We start from the raw sequence: 21,751 nt of genomic DNA, 5'->3' as shown, positions 1-21,751 counted from the left end.
CACCTTTGATTACTTCCATCAGTCTTTTAGTCTTTTTCTTTCTGTCTACTCATCTTCTCTCATTCTATTCTTGTATTGTAATAAGTAATATTGTAATATAACATTGAATATGTCATTTCCATTGTAAGATTTCAAATAATTTTTGAAAATTCCGTGTCTTAATTTTTGCCTTTCAAGTCTTTCTTCATGGAACCTGCAATTATTGGTGAGAGCCATCCTATCCAGTCCTTCAGTTCCCAACTTCATTTTATATCTCTAGAACTCAATTTTTTCAAGTGGAGTTTGAAATCTTTTCCTCCTCCATTGCATATATACCTAAAGATTTTCCAGTGAGATGAGTAACAAACTCTAGTTAATTGAATTTCTCTTCAAGGATGTGTCAAGTGTGCTCTATCTATTCAAGTTACTGATTTTTAAAGTAAATCACTGTATTTTTCATTTCTAGAAGTTGTATTTGTTCTTCTTGTCTGCTTTACGTATATGTTATAATGTTCTCTGCCTATTTATATACAATTGTTCTAGCCTGTGTTTATTATTACCATCTAAAAGCCAACTATCAAAACGTCTTGAGAGACTATTGTCTCTCCTCATTTAGTCAAAAAAATGAACTTAGTCTTGACATGAACTCAATTGAATGGTAGCTTTATCTGTTGGAATTTTGTGTATCTGTGATTGTTAGAAGGTTTTACCTTTCTTCTCAGGCATCCATGAAATTACCAAGCCAAACATTCTTAATACTATGACTTTTTTTTTAATCCAAACTACACAGGGTAGAAGTTTGAACTCAACACAAAACTCTTGAAAAAAGAATTTTCAGGTGAAAAACAATCTACCAGCATTCTACATTGAGGATAAATGTTATTCCTACTTTGGGATTTGGTGGTATTCTTTAGCCAAATGGGAATTTAGGGAAGAGGACAATTGAAAGCATCAGCATGGTGCTATTTCAAACCTCCAGTTAGCAGCAAAGGATTGCAACAAGAGAACTCCCAGGCAGGGTGAAGAACTGAATGATTCCACTTTAATCCTTCTTCCTACCATAATGTGTGCATTTATATCTTGATATAAAGCTCCCATTCCTATCTCTAGATCTCCAGAGTTCCAAATATTTCTCTGTCCATTCCTTCAAAATGTTAGCAATGGTAAGCCTCTTGCACAGACTCACCAGAAGCACCAAGACACCCAGCACTTACTTCTACTTCCTGGCAGAAGGTAGCATTGGGACCATATTGGAGCTGGCATTGGTGATGAACATCATAGATCACTCCAGGAGCAATGACCTTGGACTTCAAGCCTTTCTTTTTTGGGATGTCATCGAGACAAAACCCCCAGCCTCGGCTGCAAACAAGGTCATAGAAATGAGAATAGTTGATTAGTTCCCTCAGATGCATTACATTCAATAAAAACTTCCATTCCTCTGGTTTATTCTTTGTTCTTTAAGATGCCTCTGTTTTTATAGGCCAGAGAAATTTCTGGCCCAAAAGGGGAGTTAAAAAAATAAATGTAAGCTGGGTGCTGGTGACTCACACCTGTAATCCTAGCTACTCAGGATGCTGAGGTTTGAGGATCATGGTTCAAAGCCAGCCCAGGCAGGAAAGCCCATGAGACTCTTATCTCCAATAAACCACCAGAAAACTGGAAGTGGCACTGTGGCTCAAGAGGTAGAGTACTCGCTTTGAGCTGAAGAGCTGAGGGACAGTGCCCAGGCCCAGAGTTCAAGCCCCATGACCAAGAACAACAACAAAAAAATGCAAATCCCATTCTATGCCATAAGCTTCATTGCTGTGCAGGAGATATTAATTAGCAGTGAGGAAATTAGAAAATTCACATGATCCTCAATAAGGTTTAAATGAATGTTTTTGAGTTAACCTAGGCTTTTCTCTTAGCCTCTGAGAACTTCATTTGCAGTCAGGGAAGGGCAGGGAGTCACTTAGTGGTGGCTGGAGGGTAGAGCCTCCTAAATGTTATGGCCATAAAACAGAACGGGGATCCAACCCTCCTTGGGTAGCACCCCCATACTGTGACCTGGAGAGACAAAATCAAATCTTTTCCAGACATTATCAGCCTCCCGAGGTAAAGTGATGTAACTCCTGATGTAAAGTGAACGTAACTCCTGATCAATAAGCTGGGCACTTGGAATCCTAGCTACTCAGGAGGCTAAGATCTGAGGATAGCAGTTTGAAGCCAGCCTGGGTAACTAAGTCCGTGAGATTTAAGCACCAAAAAGCCAGAAGAAGAACAATGGCTCAAGTGGTAGAGTGCTAGCCTTAATCAATCAATCAATCATCAATCAATCTAAAGGTCAGCACCCAAACTCTGAATTCAAGCTCTAGTACCGTCACACACACAAACAACCCAAATGTGGTTGTCATGAAACACAGCGCCACCTACTCCAAAAACCGAGTGATGTAGTCCTTGCTGCATTTGGACCATGTCAGCGGGGTGGGGTCGTACTGGAGCTGGTGGGACATGATGTACGGGTGCCTTCCCACAGGTTCGCAGTCATTGTCTTTCCCATCATGTTGGATGCCAAAGCTGACAAGAAAACACAAAAATATCAAGCAGACAGGGATTAAACAGAGAGACAAATTGTGTCTACAAGGTTACAATAACCCCCAGGGAATCTGTTTCATATAGAAAGAGCTGTTTACTGAGTGCAATTTTTTGAGTTGAATAGGCATAGCTAGTTTTGAACTCAAAAGTGAAAGGAAATATTGGAAATATTCCTTTACCTCAAAGTTGCAACCACGTGACTAATTCCAAAAGCACCTAATGGCTGAGAGCAGAGAACTCTCAGTTTGGCTCTAAGCCATAAGAGCAAATCCTGGCTCAAGACATCTGTTTTGTCCTTCTACAGTGTCCACACCTTAAAGAACAAAACCTCTCTCTTCCCTTTCAAGCAAGAGAAGCAGACGCTAAAGGAGACTTTGTCGAAGGCCTCAAGCTTTGAGAGGATGGATTTCTTCTTGCTACAAGTCTCTAAGAGCTGAATTGTTGGGAGACCTTAGAGTTCAGTGGCTAAGAGCAGCATTTTTGAGGATGATGGTATGGATTTGAATACCAGTGACACACAGGCCATTGAAAAGCAGGACTGCTTTCCTCTCCTAAAAGTGGCAAAGATGTCAAGGTACTTAGGATGAGGTCCGAATGCAAGAATATTTGAAAGCCGTTAAGTGAGAGGTGCCTACTATATAATCAGCAAGGGCTTCACAAATGACAGATCCTTTCAGATGCTCCAAAATAATTTTCTAGGTTATTCTTCCTATTGGGATAAGGAATCTCTGAGTATCTAAAGTCAGACATCTTATTAGCAGCAAAAGTGCCTTCCTCCTTGTGTAACTCTGTGCCCTAGCAATAGGAGGCTGGACTAAGCTAGCAGTCTTTCAGACCCTAAAGAGTTTAACTTTTGGCCATGGCTAGGGGGTCCCTAGGAAAGAAGCTGACCCAGAATCACTCCATGATGCCCTCCGAGGCTCCTGTAAGATCTCTCTTACAACATGATAACATTGGCTCAGATGTTCAAATCTCAGTATAAGAAAGCATAACATCTTGTTCTTCATGGTGAGTTCAATACCTCTGACTAGGAGCTTACATTTAACTTTAATGAAATCTGATCAGCATTAAGAACTCTTACAGAGAACAGTCGTGGAGGAGCTTTAGAGAATTTCTTGTACTTTCTCCATTATAGTATTATCAACTTGCTTTCAAACTCTAATCACGTTGCACCATGAATGCAAAATTCACCAAAGTGTCAGAGAATTAATCTACAAGGCTCTATCTACCCACCCGCAAAGAAAAGAATTCAGTGAAAGCCTCCTTCTGAGCAAGCTTGCCCTAGCTCTGCAAATCTATCCCTCTGGGTTCATGAAGGACTCCACAAAGTCACTTCTTTAGTAGTTAGTCAAACTTTACTTTCAAAAAAATTCTACATGAATAATAGTTTTCTTTTAGTGGTGGCTACTCCCTCCCCCGCTCTGTGCCATATACTAAATGGTTTTTAAATCTACACTTAAAATATATCAGGTTGGTTTTGTTTCATGTCAAGTTTTTAATTCTCAAAAAATTTTCCCTCTAGCTGTACTCTCTTTTAAAAAGATGCATATGAGCTTGGCACCAGTGAGTCATACATGTAATCCTAGCTAGTCAGGAATTGAGACCCAGAGAATCCAGTTGGCGAAGAAAAACCAACCAGGTTCAATCTTCAGTTAACCAGCACAACAGCTGGACTGGGGTTGTGGTTCAAATGATAGAGCACCAGCTGTGAGTGCAAAAGCCCAGAGCTCAAGGATCTGAATTCAAGCTCTAGAACTGGCATAGGAACACAGGCATGTGTGTGAGCACATGTGCACACACACATGCACACACACAGGATGCATACATTAATGAGGTAGTTCATTGTAATAATTCCATAGATGTATACAGTAGCAATCTCATTTTATGAGACAGAAACAGGGCTATTAAACCTATGTTCCTTTGATCTATGACCACTGACATAGGGTGCAGTAGACACAGGGAAACATTTTGGCACTAAGGGTGAGGGATAAGGAAAGCATACGGGTCATAGGGATGGGAAACTTTCTTCCATTAAGTTTGGGAAGGAAGCCAAAGAACAGTTGGGAGTTACTTCTCACCCACCATATATGATGAGGAATAATGCTCAGGGTTGCTGGATTAACCTGCTTTACTTGATCTCCATTGGTTCGATCCTTTGAATGCCTTTGGCAAATTATACACTGAAATAGTGAGCTAAATAATTGAGCAGGTTTCAGTATCTCGGAGCAGGTCTTTGAGAGGATTAAGTTAGGGATTTCTGTGTTGCTTGCATATTTCTGGCTACATCAACTCCAAGTATGGCATGTATGAAACAGAGAGAGAGAGACAGAGACAGAGACAGAGAGACAGAGACAGAGACAGAGAGAGACACAGAGAGAGACACAGAGAGAAACAGAGAGAGACAGACAAACAGAAAGAGACAGAGACAGAGAGGCAAAGACAGAGAGGCAGAGACAGAGAGACAGAGACAGAAGAGAGAGAGGCTAGGAATTTACCACCATGTCATCCTTTACAACCTGTGTTCTTCAGCCTCTGTTTTTTCCTCCAGCTTTCAGACTCGCCTTGATTTTTTTAATATGTTTAGAGGTTTTCACTATATTAAAGAGGACTAAGAAAAATTATGTATAATTCTGTCTTCCCTGAGGCTAAATTTATTTTTTCGGTCAGTCGTGGGGCTTAAACTCTGGGCTTGGGCACTGTCCCTGCGCTCTTCAGCTCAAGGCGAGCGCTCTACTGCTTGAGCCACAGCACCACTTCCAGTTTTCGAGTGGTTTATTAGAGATAAGAGTCTCATGGACTTTCCTGCCTGGTCTGGCTTTGAACCACGATCCTCAGATCTCAGCCTTCTGAGTAGCTAGGATTACAGGCATGAGCCACCAGCAGCTGGCTCCTGAGGCTAAATTTTATAAGGGGTGCAGTTAAGGCTAGTAAGTACTAGCAGATGCCATGGGTACCTGCCAACATGCTTACACCAGATGACTTCCAAATGCTGATATCAGAATCTCTTTGCTGGTGGACTTTCTCTGAAACCAAGTTGGCTCTACCTTTGCTTATCAATCTGGATGAGAGAAGGAATAAATAACAGGCTCTGGCAACCGTTTTTGACAAATGACTTAATGGTATTGTTACATAAAATAACTCAGGTCTTCCTTCCTTGTGTGAGATAACTCAGAAACAAGTTTTTATAAGAGTTTGCCCATCAGATTAAGGTCTGGTGGCAAACAGTGGAAGCTGAGATAATAAACTGATTATTGCTTTCCTTTCTTTCAATGTCTCCACTATCTTCCTTTCCTATTAATGTTCAATTTGTCTTCCCAATAAACTAACTGCTCTCAAGTTCTTATCTTAGGGTCTGCTTCTAAAGTGACTAATAAAAATAGATATTCTAGTTCTGCCTGAAGTATTCTTTTACTTAATAACTCAGTTCTTTTACTTGAAAGGAAGTTTTAAACAAAGGGCTTAGAACCTCACTTTTCTCCCCCTGCATAATACTAAACTGAACAGCACCCACAATACCAAAACACAGGACAGGGGATCCTTATTGTACTTTCCTCGTCAAGATGCATCAGCTAGCTCTGAACTAGTGTTTGGTTTAATGTTCTCAATTAGAAATATCAAACAGAATCAGACTGTGTCAGCTCTGGTCTGTTGAACAATCTACCACGTGTGATAAATATATATTAAACGTATATAAAACTTGCTTTTTGCATGTCTAATTCTTTGTGTTGAAATAATGTTGCTACAAGGTTCTCAACTTTATTGAATGAATTTATGAATTAGAAAAGAAGCTCATGTTTGCCCCTTGGCTTTTAAACTTAGGTGGAATTTCTCCTAAAGGTGTTGTATCCATGCCCAGATGGTCACATGAATATCTTAAAATGGATACAATGTTGATTTTAGAGGACCTGCCTCGCATATTCCTCTTTATGTGTCATATTGAACAGGAGGAAAGGCTTGGAATATAGCATTCACTGATAAGAGTGAGTGCTTGGGGTCAATCTGTAGTACTGCAAACAAAATAAAACAAAAAGCTAGCCAGATACCAACCTTTCATGCCTGTAATCCTAGCTACTCAGGAGGCTGAAATCCAAAAGATCGAGCCTCCAGCCAGCCTGTGCAGAAAAGTCTTTGTGACTACATCTCCAAATAACCAGCTAAAAGCCAGGCAGGAGGTGTGGCTCAAATGGTAGATGGCTGCCCTATCAAGCATGAGCTCCTGGGTTCTAACCATGGTACCATTAGAAAAAGAGATAGAGAAAGATAGATAGACAGAGACAGAGAGAAGAGAGAGAGAGAAAGAAAGAGAGAGAAACAAGAAGGAAAAGAAGGGAAAGTATCCTTTACTTAGCTCCAAATTTTTGACAACTAAGAGTATTAAAATATATCACATTTATCTCTATGGCTACTTTGGGGGGGAATCTAATATATCACCATGTTTAAGAAATTATCTCCTTCAAGATATTCATTTCACAGATGGTTAAACTGTTTTGGCAAAATAAAGAAAATCATGTAGGGTCACAACATCTATAAATGGAAAAGCCAGAGGAAGAATTCACTTTCTCCAATTCCAAAGGCAAAACTCTGACTTTGTCTGCAGGGAAAATTGTTTGGAAAAGTTCACGTTCTATGGAAAAATTGGTAAGTGAGCTCAGGCTGAAGAGGCCATGCCTGGTCCAATCCCATCTCCATAGTTCTTCCCCATCCTGGCTGTACTCTAGCTGAACAATTAGAGGATGCCCCCATCCATGTCATTGTTTCTTCTTTATAGGGAGAAAACCACTTCAGAGATTCTGAGGGGAGCCTCATGAGTAAGGGATATTGTTTCGTTGTTTATGGGGCTCCTGACTCTGACTTTACAAATAGTGAGATGCTCTTGTTTGTTATTAGCAAATGCAGCAACACAGGAACTTAACAAATAATCTAAGTTCTTCCCTCCATGGTAACCTCTAATGCCTCATTATATCTTCTCTCCATCATTCTGAAACCTGCCTTCAAGTGACTTAGCTAATCAAATTCACATATTTTTGTGACAATTTGAATATTCTAATAAGTAGTGTTTGTTTAATAGTCTTTCCATGTTTATAACAAGTTTCAAATTCTCATTTATTCAACATTCTCCTATAATACATACAGGTCAAATGGGGCTAACAATAGTAGCCCCGCTCCCTTCCTTTTATCCCTCCCTCTCTTTCCCTCCCTCTGTCCCTCCCTTCCTTCCATCCCTTCTTTGTCCCTTCCTCTCTTCTCTTCTCTTCTCTTCTCTTCTCTTCTCTTCTCTTCTCTTCTCTTCCCTTCCCTTCCCTTCTCTTCCCTTCCCTTCCCTTCCCCTTCCTTCCTTCCTTGAGCTTGAACTCAGGGCCTGGGCACTGTCCTTGAGCTTTTGTATCTCAAGGCTAGCATTCTACTGCTTGAGCCACAGCTCTACTTCGGGGTTTCTTTGGTAGTTAATTGGAGATAAGAGTCATGACATTTCCTCCCCAGCCTACCTTTAAACTGCAGTCCTCAGATCTCAGCCTCCTAAATAGCAAGGATTCCAGGCATGAGCTATAGTTCCCAGCTATAATAGCTATTTCTTAAGACAAGACTAAGAGCACTTTTGAAAAAGCACAGTAGAACTCTAAAACGTTAGGTTTGCATCTTTTTAATATTGTTCATATGAGTATATGAAGAACTATTCAGTGAGTTCTAGAGGGTAAGCCTACAACTGCATTCAGTCTGAATCTCCGGATTCTAAGTTTAAGGAGCTTTGTGTCCTATCTACTGATAATGATGCCGAACATGAAAAGTGGACCTCAGCCTCCTTGGCCCTTTACCTGTGTCCAAGCTCATGGGCAATGGTGAAAGCCAGAGGAAGGCCGGAGTCTTCATTGATGTTACAGCTCCGGTGAGGTTGGCACATTCCTGACAGATGAGACAGGCCCAGGGTCTCACAGGGCCGGTTGACGCCCGCACAGATGTCTTTTCTGAAAGCAGAGGACAGAGATGCTCAGGCACCCAAAGAAATACATACAAAACTACTAGAAAAATGTCTATGTATACATCTGTAAATTATAACTAATTTTTTTAAAAACCTCCACATGAATACAAGGAGCAACTTTGAATTCACTAAGCTTATTTTGATTTTATCTCTTAATTAATAAGTTTCACTCGTGGAGAAAATGCAAAAGTTCTCTTTTGAGTTGCTTTTGCTGTTAATCTCAGGAGGCTGAATTACATAATTCAGCTCACAAAAGAAGATTTCAGTTTGAAAATTGAAGTTAATTTGAGCTTTTAAATGGTGAAGGGGTTTTCAAATAGGAAACCAATTCTTTTTTCTAAGATCTGAATTCAAAACTCATCTGAAATGTTTTACTCAGTCATGAAAGATGCAATTGGCCACATTAACCTACAAAAGTTTAAATCAATTTCTATCCTGCCCTACTGTACAACAATCCTGCACATGGGAGGGGGTACTTCTGTGTACTGACACACTCATGCATACACACACACACACACACACACACAACATGTCATCTAGCCTCCATTTTGTTTTATAACAAAGAAATGCCTGGCCCTGGGGGGCAAGTAAAGGAAGACCCTTAGAATCTCAAAAAGCACTAGTAAGCTTTGAAATACGACACATACCCTGCTAGGGAGAATCTCAGCCACAGGCACAAGTGGCAAGAGAATCATTAATTAGTCATTTGATTATTTTTAGTACAAGAAGACCTCCTGGCCAAAAGCTCTTGACTAGCACAAATGCCAATGAATAGTCTAAGCTTTTAGTTATCTGCAAAGCTTACCTTGTAGGGTTTTGGGAGTATCATTTCTAGCAACAAATAGTCTCCTGACTTTCATGTCCTTTGGGCCATGGAGAAGAAAGACCCCATTTTGATAATGTGTATGAATTTTAGTTTTCAAGGTGGCAATGGATGGGAATAAAGGTCAGGAGACAGAGCCCCAGTCTCAGTACATGTACCATAGGAATGGGTCTTGCTCTCACTGATAGCAACTGCTACAGAGATTAGTGTTGGATGACTCAGTTATACAACCCAGTCATTTACATGATTTCTGCAGGAGGAGAAGTCAAATTCATTCCCACTTCTGGTATAAGAGTTGACCCTTATTATTTCCTAAAGAAAGCCTACGTGTTCAAGGAGCTGCTGGAGGAAAGTGAATGGGTATTCATCAAATCCACTGACTTTCTCAGTTTGGTATGGAAGTTGGGTCTCATTAAGAAATTCTTTATGCAAACACTATGCCAGTAATGATGATAGATTTTAAGAACTGCAAATGTGATCTCTACTTGTAGATATGTAGTGTACACTTTTGTGTGTTAGTGTGTACGGAGGGACAGCGACTTGATGGTACTGGGAGTATATCTTGATGTTTGTGGAGGGAGGAATATTGCTACTTCATTCAGAGGTGAGTCATGTGATGAACGATGGCCCAATGAGAACAGTACAGGAGTGAAGATGCAGGCTTGCCAAGTGGTGGAGCAAACAGGTTTTGTATCTACTTCTTAAAATTAGACATTGTAAAATTTGGCGCTTTTTTGTTGCTTAGTAATTGTTAGAGAAGGTACATCAGTAAAAGGCTCAGCCTTCTTTAGGAGTCTTTTCAGAGGCTCATTGTTAGGGAGTAAAATCTGACTGGCCTAGCCTGTTGGAAAGATCCTATCCTTTATAATCATCCTGTCCTGCGATTCTCCCCATTGAGGAACCTTCTAGTTGTGTACTTTGTCCAACTTTTTACCTGACTTTAATAAACATGCAAATTTGCTGGCTGCACAAGAGACTTGCTAATGATTTATATGTTGCATGATATTTTTCCATTTCAATTTGACATGTCGAACCATTCTTCATTTCATGGCAATTGACAGTCCTAATAACTTAGCTTCTTTGAAACTAAAACTTGCTTTGTAAAAGGAAAAATGGTATTTATGTCCAGTAAATGTTTTTTTAAACTAAATAATTTATGGAATACCTACAAGGTGCCTAGTATTAAAGAGGGAAAAGGGAGGTAATGAAAGAATTTTTAGGAATATGCTTTGCAAATAAAAAGCTCCAGCTTCTAATAGGAAATACTCTACCTCCAAGATATACTTGAGATATTATATTAGAGAAAATTATGTCTTGGGTTTCTGCACATGTGGAACATACATGGAGTGAGTTCAAAGTTAAATCAGCATTCTACTGAGTGAAGCTTTATCGAGGACTCTGTGAGTATGGGTGTCAGAATAGTCCCTCAGTGGGAGCTCCCAGTCTCATGCTGTCTTCCCTCTCTGATCTGCCTGCTTTTAGTTTGTTTTGAAGCGGTGGGTTTTCAATGTGAATTAGGATGTAGTCATGAGAGGGGCATAGTTTTGCTCCTTATCACATCCCAAGGGAATATTTAGAGGCAGGTTGGTTTGTCATAACTTGGAGGAAGTTACTACCCATGTCTCATAAGTAAGGGGTAGAGATGCTAAATATGCTGGAATGCCCAGAAGAGCCCCCATAACAAACAATAGTTCTAGCCACCAATAACAAAGCACTGAGGTTGGGAACTATCGGGCGTAAAATCTTTCCTCTGTGTAAAATGGTCATAGTCATCTGCTCTCCCTGTGTAGGACAGGCTGTCCTTGAACACTTGACCCCATCATCTGTCCTCTTGACAGGAGCCTCCCAGTACACAGGATGCTTATAAAGGATATTAACAAGCCTCTGTTCAAATGCTGCCTTGCCTGGTCAGAGGCTTCAACCACCAGAATCATTCTTTGGAGTAAAGTATTACTACCTGGTTAACTGAAAATATGTTCCAAGGGTAGTCTTTGGTGGGAATGTAAGCACAGGAGCTTGGAATGTCTGTGGCTGAAGGCCAGGGTCAAGAAGCCTCCTTACCATGCATCCTCAGATCTCTGAATGTCTCTGAGTCTGAATAGGGTAACTGATGAGAAGTAAGCCCTTCTTTTGAATAAATGACAACAATCCCTTGTTATTATAATAGGTGGTCAATAAGTATTTACTGGATCAACGAGCATAGACTTCCAAGAGCCTAAGTTGATCAGAAAAGTTCACTGGCTTTTCACAGCTCTGGGTCCTAGAAAGTTTGATGGGTTCTATCAGTATTGCAGGGTTTAGTTGTGATCAGAACAAAATCATATCTGAATGGGGGTGGTGTAAAAGAAGAAGAGGGTATGTAGTATAATAAGCAAAGGAATCTGCTTACTTTGTGGATGATTGTGCTTCATATCTTCAGCTTTAATCAAAGTTGAGTTAAAACAGGTGAATTTCTATAGAAGTAATTGCATGCTATAAATGGGAGAACAAACTTTAAAAAATAAAAATAAAGTGTTGGACATCTCATCGGTTAATAGTTATAGAAGCCTATAGTGAGGATATGCTAATAAACTTCTTAGTTGGTTATAAAGCAACATAGAGAAGCTAGGTTTAAAGATCTTCACTGTAATAGGAAAGAGGCTTGCATTTTGCCATTAGCTACTGTTTATTAGCTAGGAGAGCTTTGTCACATCAGCAGATGTACTAACCTACCCATCACTGGTATGATATTTAGGAGCTGACTAGACTACAGTGGCTGCCTTTACAGGTGCCCAAGAGCAGCAAAGGTTGCAAGCATCCCCAGTGAGAACACTCAGCAAGTTGTTCAGTCACCAGCCCTTCGGACTTCCTGCCCCTGGCTCCCATGTGGCCTCTGAGGTACCTAGTGAGAAGGACAGCCACATCATGGTGGGCAGGGTTGAGGTCACTCTTGGGATTGATGCTCTTCTGCCACTTACAGAAGCTGGACAGTGTCTTCTCAGCATGGTGGACTATTTTTAGTCCTTGCTGCAGGAAACAAAAAGAGAAAGAGATTGGCATGGGTGAGTTCACTGTGGTCAGTGAAGGCTTGGGTCACATTCCACGTGGTGAGTACATTATGGTTTATCAGTTACTTCCACATACTTCTCCCTTGATTTTGTAAACAGCTTTGTGAAGTAGTTAGGAGAGCCATGATGAACTGTTATCTATAGAAAAAAGTTCAAAGTAGTGATTGGAATTTGTACTTGGCAAGTGAAAAGTCACATATAGTATGCAGAGCTTAAGGTTTCTCACATCCCAAGATTTGCTCTCAAAAGAATATACTTACATGTCATTAATTATAGTTAGGTCTATACTGCTATTTCTCATGTTGAGTTTTTTGTGGTGGTAGATAGGTCAATATTCAACCTTACTAATGACTAAGGTGAAATAATCTAAAAATTTATGAAGTCTCTTTAGATATGCAAGAATACCTAGCACACTTCTACATACCTATTCCTGCCTGTGAATTACAGCCCTGATTAAACCAAAGACAGCATCTACTAAAGATAGATAAGATGAGAGTTCTTTAGCTCTCAGCCATATTCTCCTGGAATCTGTCATTTGAACTGGAATGGCACTTGGCAACTGCTAAAAGGTCACAAGTCTATCAATTAGAAGCAAGATAAGGAAGCTCAAAGGAACTCTTCAGATATCCTTAAGATTTCCTTGAAAGACCTTTCTCTATTCAATGTCATGGTCTACTGCACTTGTCTTCAATAACTTATCACCCCAGCATTTGTTTTACTGTGTTTAAGATACTAGGAAGCAAGGTCAACATGATAAATTCTCACTCCAGGCACCAAGAGGTAATGATGCTTGTGTTCTGAGAGATGTGGGCGATGGTTTTAAAAGGTCTCAGTATATTCTTTTAGCCTTTCATAGATGACAGGTTTGCTCTTCCTCCTTGCCCTTAAGTCAGGTTGCACTTGTAACTTTCTCAGTCTTTATACCAAGATGTTCAGTGACAAACAGCTTTATTCAATAGCAATACTAGCTCTCCTTTTATTTAATTAAGGAGCTAGCGACAGAAACTGAAAACAGTTCAAAATAAAAGGTATCCAGACCAAAACAATAATGAAATATATGTCTTAAGAAAAAGACTTGAAACAAGCCCAAGAACAGGAATTTACATTCATTGGATAATAGAAAAATGACAATCTATAGTTAATATTAGTGGATATAACTTTTAGAATAAAAGAAATTGGACATGGCTATGTGTTCAAAGAATCAAAACACTTCACAGTTCTTATGGTTGTTTCTACAATTGATCTCCAAAAAGAGGAATAATCTTTATTCTTCCACTTTTTCTTTTGTTTTCTACCACAGTACTTTCTTTTATATGCTGCAAGAGCTACATTGCCTAGTTCTTGGCCTTAGCCTTATCACAAGCGATGGCAAGCTCTTACCTGAACCAGACCCAACTAGTGACACTTTCTACAGTAAATCATGTGCTAATTACTCATGTGACCCCTGGACATCATACTGGATATGCAATTATATTATGTGTGTTTAAAATGCAAATACCATGGCTTAAGAACACATTCATTTGGGCAGCATTCTGTATGTGCTTTTTTAACTTATAGGCTAGTTGAGCTTTAACTTCTACAAATATAACATTTATTCTACATTTTTGGAATTAAGCTGAAGGTCAAAATGTAATCATTAATACTGAAAGAAAATTAAAAGTCTTGCATTAAGAAATCTGCACTAGTACGGAGGTTCCTCAAAAGACTCCACATTGAGCTCCCCTATGACCCAGCAATCCCACTTTTGGGCATTTACCCAAATGATCACAAACAAGACCATACTAAAATTATCAACAAAACTATATTTAGTGCAGCATTAGCTAAGATATGGAGCCAACCCAGATGCCTCTCGGTAGTCAAGAAAATATGGTATATATACACAATGGAATTCTATGCCTCCATCAGAAAGAATGACATTGCCCCATTTGTTAGGAAATGGAAAGGCTTGGAAAAAAATTATATTAAGTGAAGTAAGCCAGGCCCAAAGAAACATAGGTCCCATGGTTTCCCTTATTTGCAATAACGAGTATATGTCTGGGACAAGAAGAAAAGGTCAAAAGCTATGTACATATGACCAGATAAGATGGTGTTAAGTAAAATGAACCCCAAGATAGGGACACAAGTGGTTTTTTTCTTTCTTGCTACTGTTTTTAACGTATTTATAATGTATCATGTGATTTTTTTGTTTCTTTGTATGTTCCTCCCGCACAGTACAACCCCTGTTTTCATTGTATTTGATGTTGGTGCCCTGAATCTTGTTTATATACTTCTCTAATTTGGGGTGTGAAAGGGAAAAACAAAATGCTTAAATAGGAATACAGGTTGGCCCACTGTAACAATGAGATATACAAGGCACTTTGTTGAAAAATGAACTTTACAATTTAGGCAGGGGCGGAGGGAGGGGGTAGAAGGGTGAGGGGTGGAGGAGTGGGGAGTGTAGTTGTGGAGGTAGGAGGGAAGGGATAGTAGCCGAAAAACAAAGGAGGAGGCAACAATGCTTGACAGGAAATGTACTCATTACCTTGCTCATGTAACTGTAACCCCTCTGTACAGTATTTTTACAAAAAAAAACATTAAAAAAGAAATCTGCAGTGAAAGACTCAAATAAAGATATTGAGTCATTATTTGAATTATTTTCAATCTTGGTTTGCGGCTGAACATTCATACTCTGCAGGATCGTGTCTGAAGACATTGCTCCAATTTAATACAAACATAGTACTACCACAGAGTGTACTGATTTGCCTATTTAGGTAGTGAATGAATGAATGAATGAATGAATAGATAAGCAACTAGATAGTCATAGGCCAAAAACTAAGAGGGGAGAAAAATGCCTTTCAGTCTAAATCTCTATATGATGCAACTATAAACTAAAAATGATCCACACATTTAAATACAAAATGGAAAGGTATACAACTTCTAGGAAAAACAAAATCTGAGCCTCCAGACAGTTTTTTTTTTTTTGGTCCATACCTGGTACTTGGTACCTAATGCTTTTACTCACTGGCTAGTGCTCTGCTAACGGAGCCATACCTCCAACCCCATCCAGACAGTTCTTCTATCATTTGCAACTTCCCAGTTTATGTTGTACTGCTTTCCTCCATTCTTTCTTTAACAGAATCCTTTTCCTAAGACACTTTTCTCTTCTCCCTCCATGTTATCTGTTCAACTTCCACTCCTGTAAAACTCAGGACACCTTCCATGCCCCCCTCTCCAATTGCTGTTAATTTATCCTGCACATACTTGGTTCATAGCGCATGCTTTACAAGGTTCGTCTATCAAAATTGGGGCCTACTTTTCTTCTCAACATCCCTAGGACCAATCCTGGAGTTCTATTTCTCTCGTTTTTCAGACATCCCACATGTCCTGATACACATGTGCAAACTGAAGCCGTACATCACCCACCCATGGTAGAATGAAGGAAAGCTGGAGAATATATGGACTGACTGAGCCAGGAAAAAAGTGAAGATTGGATTTATGTAGGATTTTGTGTGAGTCAGTAAGAGGCAACATCTACGGAATACAGGAAAGACTAGCAGCAAGGTAAGAAGTTTGAGGACCAAGTGGAAAAATCTGTAATAATAATCCATTCTGTAATAGGAACAGTGGGTGGTAGATTCCCCACAGGTTTCCTGTGTTTCTGTACATAACCTGAGCAAGGCTGCTGACAGCTTGCTTTTCTCAAGTATGTTACACAGCAAACAGTCTTGGTTTGCAGTTGCCTTCTTAGAGAAGGTGGATGATTCCTTTACAGTTCAGAACAAATGAAGTGATTGCTCCCTCCAGGGGGAAAAATCAGGTTAAGTTTGCTTACTTTAAAAAAACTGAGGTTTGCTTATGTTAGGGCTTCTTTGCACTGTCTGCACAGCATCCATGTGGGCTGCCTCTGAAACTCACCTCATACACTGAGGTGAGCTCTCTGTCTCTCATCCAAGAGTCTCATTTATTCTTTAAGCATAACATCCATCATCACAGATTAGCCTGCAAACAGGCCCTATCTAGTTCTTAACAGAAATAAGGAGGAGAATAGAGAACAGGGGATCAAACAGTTAGGTTTGGGGTCTCTAATTATATGGGCCAGGTCTACATAGCTATGGAGCTTTTCTAGCAGTAGGACTATTGAGGAAGGAGCAAGGAGAAAAGCTCAAAGGCAAAGAAGCTCAAAGTGTGCCAGTGGCGCATGTCTGTAATCCTAGCTATACAGGAAGCTGCGGTCTGGAGGATCACAGTTTGAGGTAAGCCTGTACAAAAATGTTTACTAGATTTCCTCTCCAAAATAACTAGAAAAATAGGGCTGAAGATGTGTCCCAAGTAGTAGAGCACCAGCCTAACAACTTGGAAGACCTGAGCTCAAATCCCATTACCATCATACAAAGAGACAGACAGACAGACAGATGATAGATAGATAGATAGATAGATAGATAGATAGATAGATAGATAGATAGATAGATAGATAGATAGATAGATAAAGTAGCTAGATAGATAGAAAGAAAGGAACAGAGGAATTATTCTTTCTTCCTAACTCTCTATAACATCCCTAAGAACAATTCTGAAAAAACTTCAGGGATCGTCATTGATGAGAAATGTATATGTATCCCTATGTGTATAAGTTTTATGTTCACATACAAGTGTATGTACATGTACATGCACACATATATGCAGCCTAAAATCTACTGTCAAAACCTTTTATGCTTTCTTTCCGCTTTTTTCTAGGCTCCTGTTCCGGACAAAGCAAGCACAACCTGAACTGTGTTTCTAATCATAGCATTGAGATTGAACTGCCACCTGCACCATGTGACCTTTAACACAAGTTCAGAAACTACAGGATACCTTTCTACTTTGTAGTAAATGTCACATTCTTCCAGGAGAAAGTGCTTTCAGAAGGAAGGAACACAATTATTTTCCTTGTTCCCTTAACCACTTGACTTCTAAGTCATACAAGATGTTAAATCCAAGGATATTTGGTCATTTAGCTTCTCAAATGTACTTGGTCAAGAGTATTCTTAGCCTTGGCAAGGGTTAAAACTATTAACTCTATGGCCCTAAGCATACAAGATACAAAAGGACTTCAAAGAGGTTATGCTGTCTCCTAAAAGATATGCAAAGACTGTGCTCAGCATTTCCATAAAACAGCTTGATCATTATTTCAGTTTGTCAAAATAAACTCCTCATCCAGTTTTTCCTTGTTTCTTTTGTAAGCAAAAATAGATATTGCACTTATTCATTTTTTCTCACCCCATCTTCTCAACCTAATTCATTTCCCACTTCACTTTCCTATACATTTGAGTATATGACCTTATAGCACAGGAAGCTGACCGGAAAAAAATTAGCTGCAGCTCATGGAAATAGACACAAATGCAAGAAAGGAAATGATTTTTAAGAACATGACTTTTGTTATAAATTGTTCCCTTTGTGTACTCTCCTTATAATATCTTGTATTGATTTCTCTGGGAATTCTGGGTAGCAGCCAGCCTTAGGCTATTGAAAGAAAAGCTACCAGGCAAGCAGCAGAAAGCAAAAACAAGAGCCTAAGGCACAAGCATGCTTTACTCTGATAGTTTTTTTTTTTGAAAGAATGTGTGTAAAACTTTTTTGCATTTATCCTTCAAAAACATTAATTAAATAGGTTCTTGCAGGCCTACATATCAGCAAGAAGGATGAGAATGGAAACCAAGAGCCTCAGTTTCTAAAATCAACTGGTTTTTAACTGCAGACTGAACCCAACACTAAGCCAATTAGTAGATCAGGAGGAAATTCTCCATGAGGTCAGCCATCTTCCTCTTGCTTCTGATCCATACTTCTGTTCCTTCAAGCCAGACTGATGCCCCCAGGCCCTAGTCCTGGACACTGTAACTACCTGGGGTAGGTTCAATTTCATCGACTCACTTGTATCCCATCTTTATCTCTATCCTACCTCCGATTCCAATTCTAGTGCTCCAATCCAGGGCTTTATATATGCTAGACAAGTGCTCGATCATGGTGCCATACCCATTGACTTTCTAGCTTCTTTTTAAAAGAGGCCTCTAAGAGATCTGCTTATCCTTTTCTTCAATAAATCTTTGCCATTTCTCTTCTCCCTCTATGTCTGTGGACTCATTCTTTGGGACCATATAGACAAAGGACCTGATCTAGTTGTTGTACTTTTCTGGTATCACTTTCAATGGCTTTAAAGTCCTTGAAAATTAGTAAAAAAAAAAAAAAAAAAAAAAAAACTTAGTAACAAGTTTGTGGGGCTGTTGTGGAAACTAAATAATGATGATGACAGCAATGATAACAAGAAAAGCAATACTAACAAACAACATTAACTGAGTGGTTTATAGAAAACAGAAACTATATCAATGTGGACTAACACATTTGATTCTCACAGCAACCCTATGGAGTAGATATTATTTCTCTCATTTCACAAAGTGGTGGAATAGAGGCACAGAGATATAACCAGCTCAGAAAGCTAGAAAATAGCGGAACAAACAAATCCTCGACTTGCCACAGTATTAGACTTATGAAAGTTGAAGGGAAGCCAGGCACTACCCTAGTTGCTTAGGAGGCTGAGAGCTGAAGACCATGGTTCCAAGGTAGCCCAGGCAGGAAAGTTTGTGAGACTCTTATCTTCAGTTAACTACCTAAAATAGAGGGAAGTAGAGGTATGGCTCAAGTGGTAGAGTGCTAGACTTGAGCAAAAACACTCAGGGACAGTGCCCAGTCCCTGAGTTCAAGCCTAAGGACCATCTCTCTCTCTCTGTCTCTCTCTCTGTCTCTCTCTCTGTCTCTCTCTCTGTCTCTGTCTCTCTGTCTCTATGTCTCTGTCTCTGTCTCTCTCTCACACACACACACAAGTTCAAGGGAAGAGTTTAATTCCAATCAATGACCGAATGACCGAAAGAAAGGCCACTGAATAAATAGTACTGAAATGAAAGAACCTTAGTGTCCTAGACCTTGAGCAGAATGAAAAATTGGAAAGGTAGGATTTGGGCAGGGTGAGAGAGAGGCAGGAGGAGAGCATAAACTGACTTATGTCTGAAGCCATTTTGATTTCCTGGCCCTTGGAGCCTCAGTATGTTTGGTTTATCCTTCCTAGTCACAGTTTTGTATAGTACTTTCCAACACTCTGAATGTCTGTTACCTTGTCTTTCAGAATGGCTACATGTACTCTAGTTACCCAATTTATCCTCAGATATAATGAAAATCTGTAGTGTTCTTACATGGCAGTAACTAAGGCTGCATTTTATGTATGTAGTTTAATCTCAAAGCCTCTTGAGCCTATACACGCAAACAAAGTCCAAAGCAGTGTTGGTGGCCAGATGAGATTAGAAAACAAAAGACAAGAGTTACAGAAAATCATTGGTGGAGACCTTCCCCAGTAATCTGCCTAGGAATTCCCTACCATACATCCCTTTCCAGAGCCGCCAGGGGACCTCTCTAATGCCTTCCTCTCCATCTCATTTGTCCATTCGTATCATCCAGAGTTTTCCAGAGGAAAGCTTGTCCTGCCCACACAATCTCTCAAGAACCTTATCAGTTCTTCTGATATGCAATACCCGATCTACTTTCTGAAGAATCTGGCATCTACTGACAAAAGCAGAGAAATGAAAAAGAAATTGTTATGAGTATAAAGTATATATATATATATATATATATATATATATATATATCCGGTATAGGAAAGGTTTTGGAGAAAGAGTCAGTAGGTGAGGAAGGCTATCCCATCCCAAGTAGAGACATCTACATGAACATTGATTTTGTGTTAACTCTGGTACTTTGTATATGAAGGACAATGAACACATCGCTGATTTTGGACCACAGTGGGAGAAAGAGTAATCTTGTGATGGAAAGGAAATTACTAAACTGGAGACAAGAGAAATGGTAGCCAATCAAAAGCTGCCACTTCCACTCACATCAGTTTTGTTTTGCTGTTGCTGGTCTCTGTATATGACATTTAAAAAATCTGAATTCTGAATAGAAAAGACCAGAGAGCAAGGAAAGACTGCCAAAGTTAATGGGAACAACATCATGAAAACAATGTCATCATGTCTCATGTAACATCATGAAAACCTCTCCTGACTCAAGAGAAATTTAAGTTTATTATAAAAGAAACAGAATGCTATTAAAGTTTTATTATTGTTTTCATAGTTGAGAAACTTAGTTTGTATTTAAGGTGATCCACTATGTCTATAGTTTAAATAATGATTCATAGAGAGTGAATTTTGGAGACAAAGCTGAAAAATAGGAAAAGCACTGAGAGGGTTGCTGCAATATGGTAAGACCGACACCAAGGAAATGACTGAAGGGACAATAAACAGTGGGCCAGGACCAATGCTGGATTTGAAAGATATGAGAAAAAAAATCAAGAATGACTCCTATATTGACACAACTGGTTAAATTCATAGTAGATTAGTAGTACTTACAGAAATGAATACAATAAGAATGGAAGGAAAACTTGAGATGATACAAAAGGAAGTAATCAAGAATTCCACTTTGGATTTAAGGTTTCAAGACTGAGTGAATTCTATGATACATCCAACTCAGGCTACCAAGTAAGCATATGAACATGAGCTGGAAGCTCTAGGAAGAGACCTGAGATCTGGGCTTCAGGTATCAATTGGAAATCTCAGCACATATGTAAATAGTTGGGAAAAGTGAGAATAAGGTTACTTTATTTCCACTGGGAGACATTCTTAGTGACCTCTCTATGTAAGCCTTGTTTTTACAATGCCAGATGCAATGAAAATCAGATGGTTTCAATGATGTATATTTTGGAAACATTCTCCAGTTCTCACTCATTATGGATAGACTCCCAAGAAAATAACACAGAAATAGTATCTTCCTTCACACTGGGATTCTAAACATCTATTTGGAGAGCTCTTTCATGTTTATCAAGAGCTCTCCTAAAAAATAAGAAATGTGAAATATTGACCCAAAGACTGGAGCAAAGGGAAAATTGTTCCTTACCTCCTCTTCTTCAAGGAGAATGAGTCGAACCACAACAATGTGAATCGCATTACCAATGCTTGGGTTATGAAACAATCCAGTGACCTGGAATCAAAAACAGAAAATTATTAGCTTGACATGAATATACCATATATCTATGCCCAAGGAAAGTAATGGATTGTAACATACTTAAACATTGTTTTCTAGTACACGAATTCTTCTGTGTGATCCAAAGAAGAGCGAATCTCAAGCCACGTAAGATTTAAAGACTCATTCATGATGATTGACTGGCAGTGTGAGCATTGATGCCTTTCTTTTCTTTGACCCTTTCTCTAGCCTCTCTTTCACCCTTTCTCTAGGGTCTTTCCTTTTCATAATTAGTTATTCAGGAAAATACCTTTTCTCATCACAACAAGTTAAGCACCCTCT

At 39.4% G+C, this 21,751-nt stretch overlaps 1 protein-coding gene across 1 annotated transcript in view; it reads right to left on the bottom strand.

The window, feature by feature from the left end:
• Nucleotides 1-21,751, bottom strand: part of Adamts12 (ADAM metallopeptidase with thrombospondin type 1 motif, 12) — a 231,629-nt gene that overhangs the window by 92,900 nt on the left and 116,978 nt on the right. The window contains exons 5-9 of the mRNA XM_013018671.1: nucleotides 21,344-21,427; nucleotides 12,235-12,359; nucleotides 8,367-8,516; nucleotides 2,392-2,535; nucleotides 1,194-1,338 (exon numbers count right to left, since the gene is read on the bottom strand). Coding sequence (XP_012874125.1) covers nucleotides 1,194-1,338; nucleotides 2,392-2,535; nucleotides 8,367-8,516; nucleotides 12,235-12,359; nucleotides 21,344-21,427 — 648 coding nt within the window. The remainder of the gene's footprint in view (nucleotides 1-1,193; nucleotides 1,339-2,391; nucleotides 2,536-8,366; nucleotides 8,517-12,234; nucleotides 12,360-21,343; nucleotides 21,428-21,751) is intronic.

Source organism: Dipodomys ordii, unplaced genomic scaffold (assembly GCF_000151885.1).
Source record: "Dipodomys ordii isolate 6190 unplaced genomic scaffold, Dord_2.0 Scaffold41, whole genome shotgun sequence".
Lineage (NCBI taxonomy): Eukaryota > Metazoa > Chordata > Mammalia > Rodentia > Heteromyidae > Dipodomys > Dipodomys ordii.
The sequence above is the reverse complement of the archived record's forward strand: the minus strand, read 5'-3'. Positions and strand labels throughout refer to the sequence as shown.